The sequence below is a fragment of the Felis catus genome, chromosome A2, assembly GCF_018350175.1.
Source record: "Felis catus isolate Fca126 chromosome A2, F.catus_Fca126_mat1.0, whole genome shotgun sequence".
NCBI classification, from domain to species: domain Eukaryota; kingdom Metazoa; phylum Chordata; class Mammalia; order Carnivora; family Felidae; genus Felis; species Felis catus.
Genome location: NC_058369.1, coordinates 17,975,484 through 17,992,897, shown reverse-complemented (window position 1 = coordinate 17,992,897; position 17,414 = coordinate 17,975,484). Strand labels below are relative to the sequence as shown.

Below are 17,414 nucleotides of genomic sequence, written 5' to 3'. Positions count from 1 at the left end.
GACTGAAGTCCCTGGTGACCAGGATCCTCTCATTTTGTTCTGAATTTGTTAGGCACTGATTAATTTGTAGAGTTGGAAAATAAATACAAATTGGAGTTTGAGCAATGAGAAAATTATCTATTTCTGTGTCCTGTGCCAATATATAGCTCTGATGACCTCCTCTCCCTTTCCAGGGTGAAAAGGCTGATAGCTTCTATATTATAGAGTCCGGCGAGGTGAGCATCCTGATCAGAAGCAAGGTGAGTCTGTGTGACGAGGCAAGTTATGCCAGGTGCGGGCACAGAAAGTAGCTGTTTGCTGTAAATGGGAAGTGTGTCTGGTATCTGGTGTCATTGTTATAGGAGGCATGTGACTGGCAAAGACCCATGTTTAAGTCCCTCCAGTGATAGGGATTTAGTATATTTCTCCTTGTTCCTATTGCCTTTGCATCTGTTACATAATTAATGATATGAGAAATAATGGCTACAAATCCATAAGAAAAAGATAAATACCCCTAGTAGAAAGTGGGGGGAATACATGATAAAGACATACATGTGGGTGTTGAATATGAAAAAAACTTCCTTTCTAGAGCACAGGAAGGGGAGGTCTGTAGGACCATTGTTATTATACCATTTCATGGATAGGAAGACCTAAAATGACCAATAGATAGGAGGAGTAGTCCTTATCATAAATCCGTCATCACCAGATTTCTCTGTTCAAAATTTTTTTTAAGAATATAGAATATTTAGGGGCACCTGGGTGTGGTTCATTTGGTTAAATATCCAACTCTTGATTTTGGCTCAGGTCATAATCTCACAGTTTGTGAGATCAAGCCACGCGTCAGGCTCTCAGCACCAAGCCTGCTTGGGATTCTCTCTCTCGCTGCCCCTCCACAGCTTACACTCTTTCTCTCATAAAAAATAAACATTTTTTAAAAGAATATAGAATTTGTTAAAATAGTTAAATATAATACTGACCTAATATGAAGTCTCTTATAGAATATCTTTAGTAAAGGTTATATAGAGAAGGATAAATATGATTACTCCCTGTAAGGTGGTTTGATTCGTGATTAAAAATGGATCTGCTGGGGGTGCCTGGGTGGTTCAGTCGGTTAAGCATCTGACTTCGGCTCAGGTCATGATCTCACGGTCCATGAGTTCGAGTCCCGCATCGGGCTCTGTGCTGACAGCTCAGAGCCTGGATCCTGTTTCAGATTCTGTGTCTCCCTCTCTCTCTGACCCTCTCCCGTTCATGCTGTCTCTCTCTGTCTCAAAGCTAAATAAACGTTAAAAAAATTAAAAAAAAAAAAATGGATCTGCTGTTTCACATGAAACAATAGGTTGAAACATCTATGTTCTTTTACTTATTGTTTTTGGACTAGTGATACATGTTTGCATATTTCTCAAATACTCATTGACACCTCCTGATCACAGCCTAGTGGTGTTGGGTGTGTGGGACCAGCAGCACTGTGGCCCTGGGGGTTGGGAGAGCTTGTCAGGAATGCAATCTTAGACTCTGCCCCAGACCTACTGAATCAGAATCTGCATTGTAACAAAACCCTCAGGGGGCTGGTGTTCACATGACCATGTGGTAAATGCTACTCTGGAGAAGGGACTAGGTGGGCACAAACGTGTCTGCAGCCCCAGAGAATGCTACAGAAATTGGAAGTGGAGTGTTGGCTCCAATGGAGCAGATCAACTGCAGAGCAAACAGGTCAGGGCAGTAGTGTGCAAGGAGGGTTATTTACCTATAACTTAAAGTAGCTCTTAAAGTTTGAGACTAATTCTTATAAATAAATTCTAAATAATCTTTTTACTTAAACAAATTATTGCTTAGCTTGGCAAATGGATTTGTAAAAAAAAAAAAAAAAAAAAAAAGCAAAACCAAACAAAAAACCTCTAGATATAAATATAATATAGTACATTATTTTCAGCAATTTGATAAGCATAAATTACAACCTGCTCGGTTTCTTAATACAAAGTTAAACCACTAAATTTCCAGGTTGAACATTATAAAAAATTGTTTTTAGTTACTCAGCTCCTCTAAAAAAATGTGTGGTGGTAGGGGGGGAAACCACTAACTTAAACTGTTTTTTTTTTTATTTACTTTTTTAAATTTACATCCAAGTCTTTAAACTATTTTTTTTTAATTTTTCTTAATCTTTATTCACTTTTGAGAGAGACAGGGCATGAGCGGGGGAGGGGCAGAGAGAGAGGGGGGCACAGAATCCGAAGAAGGCTCCAGGCTCTGAGCACTCAGCACAGAGCCTGACGCGGGGCTCGAACCCACAAACCATGAGATTATGACCTGAGCCAAAGTCAGATGCTCACCCGACTGAGCCCTCACCCAGGCGCCCCTAAACTATTTTTAAGTTTGTTTTTGAGAAAGAGAGTGTGCATGTGTACATGAGGGAGGAGCAGAGAGAGAGAGGAGAGAGAGAATCCCAGGCAGGCTTGTTAGTGCTGAGTCCAGTGCCAGGCTGTACATGAACCTCAACTTGGGGCGTGAACTCAGGAACCGAACCATGAGATCATGACCTGAGCTGAAATCAAGAGCTGGACGCTTAACTGACTGAGCCACCCAGGTGCCTTGGGAACCACTAACTTAAGATGTAGACAGTACCTAAAAAGAAAATTTGTCACTGTGAAGTATTGGCCAAGAAAGACATGATCTCAAATCAAGAAGTAGCCTAGGATTGTGACTTTACCTAAGAGAAACATTGACATCATTTAGAAGGAATTTGCAAATGACTTGTCTTTTCCCCTGTGCCTTAGAAGTCAGCATCTACCAAAAAGAGAGCATTCATATACATATATGTATGTATAATAAATAAAAATACATAATAAATATGTTTATGTTAATATATAATATACTGATGTTATATAATCGTGTAGTATATATTAATATTATATATTATATATTATATATTATATATATATAATTTTATATATATATATATATATATTTATATTTATATTTATATATAAATCTTCCAAAGAAAATGGTCTGCTCTTTACCTCTTGATATTTATCCATTACCTCTGAAAGGTTGTTAGGAATTGGATGAAGCCCGAGGTAAAAGCCAGCTCCTCTAATTAAACCAGAGACTAATTAGCCCATGCAGTTTACATGGTGCAGGTAGCATCTCTGCAGAGTGAATGTCTAAATAATTGTGTTAAGCGTACTGAGACGGGACTGCAAGTGTGTGTGACTGGACATGTCCAGCTGTGATTCTGGAATCAGTCTAGGTCATGTTTTCCACCTGCCCTAGACTAAAGCAAACAAGGATGGCGGGAACCAGGAGGTCGAGATTGCCCGTTGCCATAAGGGGCAGTACTTTGGAGAGCTTGCACTGGTCACCAACAAACCCAGAGCTGCTTCAGCTTATGCAGTGGGAGACGTCAAATGCTTAGGTAAGAAAAATAAATTCTTTATGCATAATACTTTTTTTTTCTAACATGCAGTATTTTTTTTCCCAGCAGCAAGCCTTGACTCCACCAGTTCTCTCACACATCCAGGCATGAACAGCTTGTGGGACCAACTAGAAATGGGTATAGATCCTTTAGCAATACAGCAGTATAGCCTGTGAAAAGAGCAGAAATGGAGGCAGGTGTGCAGGATTCTGTAGGGATCAAGAGAAAGGTGCTGCCAGGCTCTGCAAAGTCACAAACCGAGATGACACAGTCAAGCTGTACTCAACGTAGAAACATCCCTCCTTTTTCCAAGTGCCCAGGATCCCACAGTCTTATCCCCTGTAATGTGAATGGGTATATTTAATAAAAAGTTTGCGGGGTGCCTGGGTGGTTCAGTCGGTTAAGCATCCGACTTCAGCTCGGGTCATGATCTCACAGTTCGTGAGTTTGAGCCCCGCGTCGGGCTCTGTGCTGACAGCTCAGAGCCTGGAGCCTGCTTCAGATTCTGTGTCTCCCTCCCTCTCCCTGCACCCCCCCCCCCCCCCCCCCCGCTGCTCATGCTCTGTCTCTCTCTGTCTCAAAAATAAATGAAAAACATTTTTAAAAATTAAAAAGAAAAAAAGTTTGCATGTGGGAAATGACTTTGAATTAATGATGTAGAGAATTCATTCTCTCGTGCACCTCTTTTTAACAATGCAGTTATGGACGTGCAAGCATTTGAGAGGCTTCTGGGGCCGTGTATGGACATCATGAAGAGAAACATCTCACACTACGAGGAACAACTGGTGAAGATGTTTGGCTCCAGCATGGATTTGATCGATCCCGGGCAGTAGGTGTGCCACACCACAGAGCCTTCTCAGTGTGACACCAAAACCTTCTGGTCAGCCACAGAACACACACAGAAGACAGACACAACAGAACTGTTCCTGCTGTTGCCACCGCCACTGCCATTGCTATGGCCGTGGGCATTTAGAAAACTTGAAAGTCAGCACTAAAAGATGGGCAGAGGTTCGACCCATACCTCCTCCACTTTGCTTCTGAAAGCCCATTATTAGACCACTTGTAATGATTATTCCAACCCAGTTGTCACACCTTTGGTTCAAAACGGCATGTCTCTCCAACAATTTAAGTGCCTGATACAAAGTCCAAAGTGTAATCATCTTCCTTTCCTCTCTGGCTGCTACTGTTGCTGTTGGAAGTCACCACAGGTCTGCACAAACCTGTGTATAACTGTAGACACCCACCCCCGACCTTTCTCAAGGGAGGAAATGTTGTAGCCCTCGATCTTCTCCTTTGTCCTTTGAGAAAGTCCACACGTTTGTTCACAATTGTAGCCTTTGGTTTTACAGTAGAAAATGGCAGCTGGTAGGACCGAGGTCTGTGGTCCTGTGGCATTGTACTGTCTGCTGACAGCTATACCCGTGACAGCTGTCTCCAAACTCACAGTGCTGTTTAGGAAAGGGCCCTGCCCAGGGCCCAGCAGGTCAGTGTGCCAGGGCACACCGATTGGTCATGAGGACCTGTGTTAGAGCAGAAAATTTGGGCTCAGCACATTCTTCACGTAGCAGAGAGCCAGGGAAGGTTTTCTGGGTTGGGGTGTTTTGTTCTGTTTTAGTAGGTTTTGTTTTGTTTTATTTATCTCTGTGCAGTTTGCATGAGTGAATCACTATGCATTTCTAAGGAGCCAGGGTCTGGACGTGCCATCACTTTATCTGACCCAAATACTTCCCTGGGCGACTCCTGCCATCTTGTTCCCAGTTGTCCCTACCAACTAATGGCGGTGTGCCAGCAAGAGGTTGTACTACTACAAAGAGGGCCCTTTCCTTCTACTCCGGTGTTATCACATAGCTTTGCTGTTGAACTATCAATTTTAAACTCTTTAAAGAAGAAGCAGCTATTTTTTTTTTTTTTGAAATAAAAAAAAATTATTTCTGTGTTTAGGGAATTCTTATTAGACCTATTCGCGTGTATCAGTTTGTCAGCTGACTCAGGCATTCATCCTGAAGATCAACGCTTTGTTTTTAAAAATCAGAATTACTCACAATTTCATAGAATTACTGTAAAAACCTTTCTAATTAAGGTGTTGGGATATTTGGGGTTTCAATTGTTAACCCCAGAGGAAAGTAATTTAGCTTATTTTAAAACTTTTTTAGCCTTTTAATTCTATCAGGTAGAATGCTGATGAATTATCCTAATTAAATATATTTCAGAATGGATTTTTTTTTCCTTCACAATGACTTAGAATCAAGAAACTACAAGAGATCCTAAGAGTAGTGTGAAGGCTGCATAGAGATAATTTGAATGTTGTAGCCAAGTTTATATTAAATCAAGAGGCCCTTCCCGATATGATTTATTTTTTAAATTTGTGTCACTCAATAGATCCCTAAGAGATCACATGCTGGGGCTTGAGTCATTCCTGTTATAGATAGTGATGGAGCCCACATGTCACTTCCATTGTCCACATAAGCCAGGCTCTCTGCTTTTGCCATGGACAGTGTGGTGGAAAGATTTCCGGAAGGGTGACCTACCACAACTTTGGTCAATTCTCCCTTTTTCTTGCATTCTGTGATGTGAAAGCAGAAGGACTCTTTTCACACTGCCCTAGGTAGCCTGCATCGCAGGTCTCAGAATCGTGAGAGGTTGTAACTAATACCCCAAAACAGGCAGCTAGCACTGGGAAAGCCCATGTGGTTTTTCCCACGATTTTCCAAGGTTGTTCTTCTCCAGGGTGTTGCTTTATTATCAAGTAAGTTAGGAAAGCAGATCTTGCACTTTAGCAGACAGGAATCACCCCTGTTTATTGCAAAAGTGGCAGGTACATTGAGCTTTAGGAGCGTCACAGAGGTCTGGCCCCAACTATGTGAGGACACTGTTTAAATACTGAGCAGATGCCCTCTTTGTACCCCCCGTGCCAGCTTTAGTTAGGGCTGGCTGTGAGCTTAGTGCCAGAGTCACTCCTGCAGGCTGCTAGGCATGGGCCTTTTCAGCCTGCCTCCTTGCACATCCCAGTTCAGTCTTCCTCTTCACAGAAGCCTCTTTGATACCCCCAACTCACTGATGGTTGCTGTTTTACAGAGTAAAATCCATCAGTCTTAAGTCCTCCTGCTCTAACTACAGATTGATATATAGATCATGAGTCCAAACCCTCACTGCATACAGGGCCCTTTGGGGGTTTGGCTTGAGGAAGACCTTAAAAGGACCAGGGTGAGTGAAATAGGATACAACCATTACCAAGGTGCCAGGAGTCTGACAGTGTCCCAGTTCTCTTTGCAGCATGGAGATTCAAAGGTGGCAGACCAAGCTCAGCTGAGGGCTCCAGTGTCCACATTATGTCAGGCAAACCCTGAACTGTTGGGTGAGCCTCAAGGGGAGGAGCATATTAGGAAGAGATCCCTGTGTTAATTGTTTTATATTGTTCTCTTCCATGGGTTAGAGCTTCATGCCCTCTTTCCTGGATTTTAGCTATTGTTTGGGATGGTAAAGAATATTCCTGAGAGCCTTGAGGTCCAACCTACAGTATTATCCTTCCTTCTGGCCTCAGTTTATCACACCCACTCTCTTCTTTTGGCTGTATTCTCTGAAGAAAGGGTTGACGTGGGCTATCCTCTTAGTTGATAGTCTTTATATATAAGTGCTATAGATTCTCAAGTGAGAGTGCAGTTTTTCTTTGAGCAGTTTAATGAGTGAATTCAGCAGCAAAGTGGCAAGAAATGGCTCTGTAGCCAGGAGGGGTCATGTTCATCCTCTTATTGCCCAGATTCTCTGCTCACAATGGTAGTCAGTGAGAAGTGCCAATGGTGCCCAGCAGCACCCTGGGCACACAAAATTTCCATGTCATGTCGCAGTGTAGAAACAATCTTCTCTCATTTCAAAAAAGTGAAAGCATTTTTGCACAGAGAAGAAGGGAAAAGACCCATGAACGTCATCTTTTAATTTTTGTTTTCAGTGGGCTAATGTTGAAATTTTTGTTCTTGACACGTACTTGTAAACCATTCTTGACAAGATACAAGTTGTTTGGTTTTTCACTACAATTACCTCTTGTTCCTCCTGTCTTGACTGCTGACGTTCCTCAATGATTCTAATGTCTATTTTATGGGAAGCAGCCTTCCTCTGTGGGTTTCCTTTTACACACTGCAGGGCTATCTTTATACGTAAAAAAAAAAAAAAAGAAAAAAAGAAAAAAGAAAACTGTCACTAACCTCATGGGGGATTTGCAGAAAACCATTTAGCCCACCTTGAGCAAAAGGTAGATTCCTCATTGTTTTCTTAAGCTCATTGTAATAAAAGAAATCTAATTCAGCATTATTGTGCTACCTCAAAGGTAAAATGTTTTAAGGTCTTTTTTTTGGTCCTGAGTTCTACACATAATGTTTGAAATGTCTGTCAATTGGAATTGTTTTTAAATCATTGGAGACAATCTTATTTTAACTGTTTTACACTTACATTTTAATCTCAGAAGAATGAGTGATTAGAAAGTGATCAATTCTTGCTCTGTAGTATTGAACATATAATTAAATCATTGTTTGCCATAAACAAGGTTGGTTTTTTTTAAAAGGAAACTCTAGGGCTCGGCTTTGCTCTTGGTTAATAAAGGCTGACAAATCATGTCTGACTTTCTGGTGCAGCCCTGTGTTGTTTGTCCTCTCATTTCAGGGTTCCAGGCCATAATAGTACCCATCTGGCAGATACATTGTTGGGATTGGGATGTGAGCTCTTGAAAATTAGAGAGGAGACCTGGGAATATGTATTAGGGTTCTCCAATAAGAACCAATAAGGATTGTGTGTGTGTGTGTGTGTGTGTGTGTGTGTGTGTGTGTGTGTGTGTATAATAAAGAGATTTATTATAAAGAATTGACTCATGCAATTATGGAGGCAGGCAGGTCTCATGATCTGTATGATGAGCTGGCAAACTATAGACCAAGGAGAGCTGATGATTAAATTCTAGTCTGAATCTGAAAGGTTAAGAACCGTAAGAGTTGATAGTGTAGTTCCTTTCCAGAGGCTGGCAGGTTCAAGATTCAGGAAGAGCTAATGCCCCAGTTTGAAGGCAGTCAGGCAGGAAAATTCTCTTACTTGAGCGTCAGTCCTTGTGTTATATTTGGGCCTTCAACTAATTTGATGAGGCCCACCCACATTGGGGAGGGCAATGTGCGTTACTTAATCTACTGATTTAAATGTTAATTTCATCCCAAAGCACCCTTACAGAAACTCCCAGAACAATGGTTGACCAAATATCTAGGCACCCCATGGCCCAGTCAACTTGACACATAAAATTAACTATGGCAGCATGGTATTTGAGTTGTTGAAGATGGTGTGGAAGGGCATCCAGTATATCCCTTGCAGGGAAGATAAACTCACCAATGAAGCTCAGCGGAAAACTCCTGTCTGACAGTGTTACTTCTACCATTTCCTTCTCGGTAACGTGGCTGTAACAAGAACTAGCGATGATTCTGTGATAATTCAGTGTGCCTGCGGTTTCTTTCCAAGTGACCAAAAGAAGCTGTTCTACGATAAAATCGTGTTCCAGTTTGATCTTGCCTTGACCTGGTGGTACACAAGTATCAAGTAGTGGGTGAACATACAAAATATCCCCTTGGGGCTCAAGAAACTAGTAGTTGAACTCTCTCAAAGCCAAAATGGCCTTTAAAATTAAATGGTTTGGCCTTTGTGGTTTTAGTGGTGGTGTTGCTATGAACAGTTATTAAGCGCCAGGACAATGTTAAGATCATATCGTTCACAGTCTCAGAGTACATGTCACTTGAGGACTTTGCTTTCTTGAATGTTCTAACATGAAGCTCTGAATTTGCCCCATCAAAGGTACCTGAATATATCCTCGGTGATCTTAGTGCATTCATTTTATAACAGAATTAAAACAGTTTACTTATATTGTGATTAAGGAATCTGTGGTTGTCTCATAAGGCATCATGTTAAGTATAAATTTTGCTTCCTTTACCCATCTCCTCTACAGACAAATGCTCCGTCACAGATGACGGCACAGATACTGTTACCTGGTTATATCGGGGATATGCAGATAAAATGCAGGGTGTTGAACAAGAACACACTGAATAATAACCACTTGTGAATTTAGATGAGTATTACCCAAGTTCTAAATGAGAGTGTTAGAAATTCGGTCTGAACTCAGTTTATTTATTCATTGAGCACATTTTGGTGACCTGCTGTGGACATTCCTGACACTGTGTTTAAACTCCAGGAATTAGCAAGAACAATGATAGTAAGATTCACCAAGGCATTCTGGACCTTTCTTCCACTGATGATGGAGCCCATGTTTCCAGACTCACAGGCAGCAGCCCGGATCTCCTATTTCAAGGATGATCATGTTCCCAATACCTTATTGCTTCCCTTGGTCATGCTGTTTTTCTCCTTCAGGGCTGCCATTGCCTCTTCGTAAAGTGAGTGCCAAGCATGCACTACCCCTCACTGCTCTAGCCCACATCACACCATTCTGGTTACGCAAGCATCTGAGGCACTGTAAAAGGAGAAAGACTAGATTTGAGATTTGAAGGAGACTCCCTCCAGGTAGGGACTCCTCAGAAATTGTCACCATCATCCTAGCCATCCTAAACATCATGGTGAAACTTGGCCAGAGATGCCTTTTGGGTCTAGGTTGCATTTTGTAATGTCATGTGCTAAAAAATCAAACTTTTCTGAAATTTGTTTCTACTGTGTGACATTTCTACCCCTTTTTCTTTGAGTTCTTCCCAGCCAGAATCCTTGCTCCTGTGAGCACTTCTTTCTCTTCTATCAAACCAGTTATCTGGCTTGTCTTTAAGTGCATAAGTCAAGCAGTGCCCAACCCATTTGTAGACTAGAGGGCAGGAGGCTGCCCAGGCTGGAGTGTGAAACCAAAGGAGCTACCCACAGACACTAGGAAAGCCAGGACCTCACCCCACCAATCAGTCCATCCTAATAGGCAGAAGGGTGGGCATTTGCCGGTCAGCTGTTGAGGAAGGAGGTCTAAATAGTACCAGCCAAATCTCCATGGCCTTCTTGGCCATCGCCCTACCACTTCCTCCCTGTGCAGAATTGCACTGAGCCAAGGGTCAAAAGTCACTGTGTGCTCTGCAGAAAGCCAGATCCAGCAATCTCTTTTCTGGCCAGGTCCTCAGGCCCCCAGAATGAGGAAGCAGGGATTTGCAGTTGGTTATTTTTCTGGCAAACTGGTAAAAAGGAAAAGCTTAAGTCTAGACCCACCAGACAAGCAAACCAGCACTTTCCAGCATAACATCCAAGCATAGCTAGCCTGGACATTTTCATTTTGAAAGTGAAAGGCCTAGGCTCGAGGGGACATCTGCAGCACACTCTCCCATGCCTGCCATGAGCCCAGCCTGGGCAGCTGGAGGAGTGGGGGACCTGATGCCGAGGCTCGGATCTGTAGGACAATCGGGGCAGAGGCCTTTGGAGCAGATGTGCATCAATCCCAAGCAAGATGGAATCGCACATGAGCCACGTTGGACTCCTGGCGTCCTGTCCCAGGGCTGGCCCACAGCCCCATGCCCAGGATGCAAAATGAGGCCACATACAGATTCATATGACCCCAGATGAGGGGCTGTTGAAGCTTCCAGCTCTGGAAGCCAGAGTGCTCTCCTAACCAGGACAGAGCTGGGAGACAGAAAGCACATGACCCCCAGCCCCCCAACTCAGGGCACTGACCCTTCAGAACTCAAGATGGCTCCACTGGACTGGCAGCTCCAGGCTAAGGCTGGTCAGATGAGGAGTTGGAGACCCTCCAACACCTTGGCTTCCTCCTCTGTAAAGAAGGAAGCAGGCTATTGGAGGGCATCCACTCCTCTGCCCTTGGCTTTGCCTACATGCCTTGGCCCAGTGGAATTCCAGTCCGGCCCCTCACCTGCCTGGGCTGGGCCTAGGCCCAACCACAGTAGGGGGCTGGGGTTCAGTGGCTGGTATGGTCTCTCCCTTGTGATCACTTTAAGCTGGGCATCTCTGGCTCACAGCAAAAAGCAGGCCCACTCCCTGACAGAGAACCCGCCTCACAACTGAAAACCTATGTGAGTTATTCTCATACCTGAAAAATGGATAAAGCTAGTTTTATATCCCAGGAGGGCTAGCCTTGCGCCTGGGAACTGGTCATGGGCCAGGTTTACAAAGTGAAGGCAAAGGTACATTAAGAGTGCCAGAGTACGGCTCGCTGAGACCAGGCAGCCTTCCAGCACAATGGGAATTTCCAGTGTCCTTTGTGGCTCTTCGCAGCCTGGACATGGTGAGGACGAGGTGTGTGTCCAGGACAATGTGCTAGGAGCTGCCTCCATCTTGGTCCTGTGGGAGCCTTTTCTTGGTAATTTTCCTGCCTTTTGTTCCATAACAACAACAACAAAATCGGGAGTGATTTGCAGCCAGCCCCTCCCCAACTGGCATACTTCCCAGAGCTATGGATGCAGGGGAGGAGGTAGGGTTGTGGGGGACCTGAGTCCTGCCGCTGCCCTGGTGGGAACATCATGTTCTGAACTGGGCTCGGAGCTGCCTGTACAACCCTCTGACACTGGGGACCTTGGGAGCCCTGGGCCCCGGGGGGGGGAGTTGATGGAGAATGGCCAGCTTGATTTAAGGAACAGGCAGGGAAGGGTTTCTGATAGATAACTGACCCCAGAACAGCTCTACCCACACACTCCCTCCCGACCCTTTCCCTGGCCCTGGCCCTGGCCCTGGCCCTGGCCCCAGCAGAGAGGAGCCCTCCCTTCCTCAATCCCAGGCCAGGGCTGTGTGGGAAGAACAAAGTGGTCCCCAACTGGGATCTCTAGCACAGAAAGGCTGCCTCCATCTTCTGGTCCAACTCTCACTCCTCCACTTTTGGACAACTTCTTTCGCCCTGGCAGATCCCTGCCTGGGGCCCAGCTACTTGCACCCCAGAGACAAGGTCTCTGCTCAGCAACCTCCGCCACGCTTCATCTCCAGGCCCCTTGCAGTGCTCGCTGCCTGGCCCTCGGCTCATCCTCTAACCTTTTGTGCCCCTGCCCCCTCAGCAATGGCCTCACCTCATCTTTAAAGAACACAGAAACGATGGGTCAGAAGCCCCGGGCTCCTCCTCCGTTCCCCATGTGCCCCCCTAGCTCCTGCCCCACTGTTCTCTTTTCACGGCAAAAGCCTTGAGACTTCCCTATAGTCGCCTCCTCACCTCCTGTTCTGGCCACAGTACAGCACCGAAGTCCCCAGAGATTTACAAGAGCGGAGCCAAAGCACATGCCGGCTCCCCAGAGTCTTAGCTGAAGTCACCACAATGGACTCCTCCCTCGTGCTTCAAGGACCGACCACCTTCTCGGGAACATCCAGTTCTCCCGGTTTTCTTCTCACCTCTGTTGCCAGCTTTAACTCAGACTACAGTTAAATGTTGAGTGTTCCAGGGGCGCCTGGGTGGCTCAGTCGGTTAAGCGTCCGACTTCGGCTCAGGTCATGAACTCATGGTTCGTGGGTTTAAGCCCCGTGTCGGGCTCTGTGCTGACAGCTCGGAGCCTGGAGCCTGCTTTGGATTCTGTGTCTCCTTCTCTCTCTGTGCCTCCCCTGCTCTCACTCTGTCTCTCCCACTCTCTCAAAAATAAAGATTAAAAAAAAAAATTTTTTTTTTTTAAATGTTGAGTGTCCCAGGGAGGGCTCCACTCCACTCCCCACCCTGGGACCCTTCAGCATTTTGTTAGAAGCAGTGTGGCTTTGGGTGTTATCTCCATGCTGCTCAACCTCAGGTTTATACCTCCACCTGGGACACTGTGCTGAGCTGAGTGTCCAGTGGTCTGGGCTGGGATCCCTCCCCTGGGCTCCTCACTCTCCACCCACTGGGAACCTTCTGCAGTGTTTGCTTTGCTTTGCCTTTTTTTTTTTTTTTAATTTAAAAAATTTTCAAAGTGTGGAATATAACTAATACCGAAAGGTGCATAAAACAAAGACATTCCGCTCAATGATTTCTCACAGGCCAAACACTCCTGGCGCCCTGCAGTGTCCCTGCGGCTCTTCAGTCATTCCTCCCTGCTCTGTCTTGGCTTAATATAAGGTGGTCATTACCTCGATTTTCTTGATCCTTAACCACTTAAACATGCCTCTCTAAAAAAACACTTTCTTGGGGCACCTGGCTGGCTCAGTCAGTGGAGCATGTGACTTTTGATTTCCAGGTGGGGAGTTCAAGCCCCACATTGGGTGTAGAGCTTACTTAAAAAACAACAACAAATAAATAGCCACTTTCTTCATATGGTGATATAAACACCTATAATTAAATGCATAAGGGAGAACCCATCCTAACTGCTGGGTCTTAGCACAGTCTTTATCTTTTATCCCTTGTACAACACGGAGGTTAGGGGGCACCAACCCTCTGCACAGTCAAAAAAAACCCATGTATAACTTTTGACTCCTCAAAAATTTAATAGCCTACTCTGTGCTGACGGCTCAGAGCCCAGAGCCTGCTTCGGATTCTGTGTCTCCTTCTCTCTGCCCCTTCCCCGCTTGTGTTCTCTCTCTCTCTCTCTCTCTCTCTCTCAAAAATAAACATTAAAAATGTTTTTTAATTTAATAGCCTACTGTTGACCAGAAGCCTTACCAATAACATGAACGGTTGTTCGACACGTTTTGTATGTTATATGTATTATGTACTCCATTCTTACAATAAAGTAAGCTAGAGGAAAGAAAATCATAAGAGAAAATACATATGCAGTACTGTACTGTATTTATGGGAAAAATATGCAAATAAATGGAGTCCAAACCTGTGATGTACATGGGTCAACTTACACTGACATAGAGTGGTTTGCCTTTGTTGTGTACATTAGGCCATTTTGTACCCACTTTTCTGCATCTTTCTTTTCTCATTCATCTCAACTTGTTTCAAGCCCTCCAATTCAAGTGGTGTTTTTCCAATTCCTTCTTTTTGATGATGACATAAAACCTGTCCCCAAGGGACACCTGGGTGACTCAGTCGGTTGAGCATCCACCTCTTGATTTTGGCTCAGGTCATGTTCCCAGGGTTATGGGATCGAGCCCTGTGTTGGGCTCCACGCTAAGCATAGAGCCTGCTTAAGATCCTTTCTCTCTCTCCCTCTGCCCCTCTTCCCCTCTCCCCCTCTCGTGCCTTTCTCTCAAAAACAAAACAAAAGAACAAAAACAAAAACAAAAAAAACAAAACAGGGGTGCCTGAGTGGCTCAGTTGGCATCTGACTTTGGCTCAGATCATGATCTCATGGTTTGAGCCCCAAGTCGGGCTCTGTGCTGACAGCTCACAGCCTGGAGCCTGCTTTGGATTCTGTGTCTCCCTCTCTCTCTGGCCCTCCCCCGCTCGCACTCTGTCTCTCTCTCTCAAAAATAAAAAATTAAAAACATTTAAAAAATTAAAAACAAAAACAAAAACAAAACTCTGTCCCTAGACTTTTTGGTACTTCTCCAGTGAAAGGTGGAGTCTAATTTCCCTCTCCTTGAACATATATCCCAGACTTAGTGACTTTGCTTCTAATGAATAAAATGAGGCAGAAAAGACACTGCGACTTCTGAGTCTAGGTTAGAAAGGGGATACAGCTTCCACCTGGCTTCTTCTCTCTTGGGACAACCATCCTTGGAACCTAGCCACCAAGTTGTGAGGAGGCCCAGGCCACATGGAGGCCACGCGTGGGCATTTCAGGTCTCAGCTCAAGCCTCAGCTGACAGCTACACCTCAAGTGATGAACTTTGGATGATTTCAGCCCCAGCATTCAAGCTGCCCAAACGGATGCAGCAGAGAACAGTTTCTGCTGAATCTTGCTCAAATGGCAGATTTGTGAGCAAAATAAATGTAACTGTTTTAAGCCACTAAAGCTGGGTAATTTGTTACATAGCATAGTAGCCAGAGCAGTGTGAAGGCACCAAAATGTTCCTAACCATGGCCTTGTGGATGGGCCATCACTTTGCAATTTTTTTCCCACTACACATGATGTAGCAATAAATATCCCTGACCATATAGCCCACATCTCAGTGCTTTTATTTCTATAAGTGAGAATCCAAAGTTTGCGACTATAGGGTTTAAAGGCGTTTGCATTTTTATTTTACTGGGGTTTGCAAAATTGCTTTCCAAAAAGGTTGTAACCAGTCTTTGTCAATAATGTTGGGACAAATCCTTTTCCTTACATCCTGAAAAGCAAGAGTTGGTGCAGTTCTTTTTAACTTTTGCTAGTTTACTAAATATAAAGTGACTTACCTTGTTTCTCTTCTTAAAAAAAAATTAACAGCCAGGGTGCCTGGGTGGCTCAGTCAGTTAAGCGTCTGACTCTTGATTTTGACTCAGGTCATGATCTCACCGCTCATGAGATCAAGCCCCACATGGGGCTGTGTGCTGACAGCGCAGAGCCTGCTTGGGATTCTTTCTCTCCCTCTTTTTCTGCCCCTCCCAGCTCTCCTGTGTGTGTGTGTGTGTGTGTGTGTGTGTGTGTGTGTGCGCGCGCATGCGCGCTCTCCCATTCTCTCTCAAAATAAATAAACATTAAAAAAAATTAATAGCCTTGGGGTGCCTGGGTGGCACAGTCAATTCCTGATCTCCGCTCAGGTCATGATTTCGAGGGTCGTGAGTTTGAGCCTGTATTGGGCTCTGAACTGATGGTGCAGAGCCTGCTTGGGATTCCGTTTCTTCTTCTCTCTGCCTTCCTACCACTTGTGCTCTCTCTCTCTCCAAATAAATAAATGAACATTAAAAAATGTTAAATTTAATAGCCTTTTCTTAAAGGAGTGGTTTCAGGTTCATAGCAAAATTGAGCAGAAAGTACAGAGTTCCCATATATCACCTCTTTGCCCCAACACACAGCCTTGCTCACCATCAGCATCCCACATCAGTGTGGTACGATTGTAAGAATCAATGAACCAATATTGACCTGTTATCAACCGAAGTCCAGAGTTTACATAGAGTTCATTCTTTTTGTTGTACATTCTATGGGTTTTGACAAATGGATAATGACATGAGCCCACCATTATAGTATTATACAGAACAGTTTCACTGCCCTAAAAAATCCTCCGTGTTCCACCCATTTATTCATCTCTTCCTCTCCCTCAAATGCCTGGCAACCACTGATCTTTTTACTCTCTCCATAGTTTTGCCATTGTTACATTTTAACTTTGATTTGTATTCCTTGCCTTCTGATGAACTTGACTATTTTTTCATGTTGTGAGGTTCTTTTGGTTGCCTCCCAATACCCTTTTTCTCCTTTATCTTTGCTAACAAATCCAAATTGTGTCCCGGGGCACCTGGGTGGCTCAGTCAGTTAAGCATCCAACTTCAGCTCAGGTCATGATCTCACAGCTTGTGAGTTTGAGCCCCACGTCAGGCTCTGTGCTGACAGCTCAGAGCCTGGAGCCTGGTTCAGATTCTGTGTCTCCATCTCTCTCCGCCTCTCTCTCTCTCTCTCTTTCTCTCAAAAATAAACATGAAGCAAAAATTAAAGGGGCACCTGGTTGGCTCAGTCGGTTAAGCATCTGACTGCAGCTCAGGTCATGATCTCATAGCTGTTGAGTTCGAGCCCTGGGTCAGGCTGTGCTAACAGCTCGGAGTCTGGAGCTTGCTTTGGATTCTGTGTCTCTCTCTCTGCCCCTCCCTCGCTCATGCTCTGCCTCTCTCTCTCTCTCAAAAATAAATAAACATTTTAAAAACTTTAAAAAAAAGGGTAAAAAAAATCCAAATTTTGTCCAAAGTGGCAAGTGTCCAGTTTCAAGTGATGGATGAATCCTGACCCCATTCCCCGACCTCTAAGACTCTTAATACAATTTTCTGTAGGAAATTTCCCATCTAGTACAATTCCTATACTTTTCATAATAAATTATTCCTAAATATTTTATAGCTCTGTTATTGTTAATCGAATATTTTCCTCATTCTTTTTGATTTCTAGGGGCTTATTTGTAGGAAATTTTTGACATATTTTTCTTGTATTTATTACCTTAACATTTTCTCTTATTAATTGTAGTAGTTTTCAAAGAAGTCCTTTTGATTTTCTAGATTCCCAATCATGACATTATGCAATCATGAATGTTTGCTCATTCCATAATTCCTTTATGCTTA

General features: G+C 44.1%; 1 protein-coding gene across 1 annotated transcript in view; it reads left to right on the top strand.

Moving 5' to 3' along the window:
• The window catches only part of PRKAR2A (protein kinase cAMP-dependent type II regulatory subunit alpha), a 113,093-nt gene extending 105,090 nt beyond the window's left edge, over positions 1 to 8,003 (top strand). Inside the window, exons 9-11 of the mRNA XM_011291413.4 lie at positions 174 to 239; positions 3,250 to 3,391; positions 4,091 to 8,003. Coding sequence (XP_011289715.1) covers positions 174 to 239; positions 3,250 to 3,391; positions 4,091 to 4,224 — 342 coding nt within the window. The 3' untranslated portion in view covers positions 4,225 to 8,003. The remainder of the gene's footprint in view (positions 1 to 173; positions 240 to 3,249; positions 3,392 to 4,090) is intronic.
• Positions 8,004 to 17,414: the final 9,411 nt, after the last annotated feature.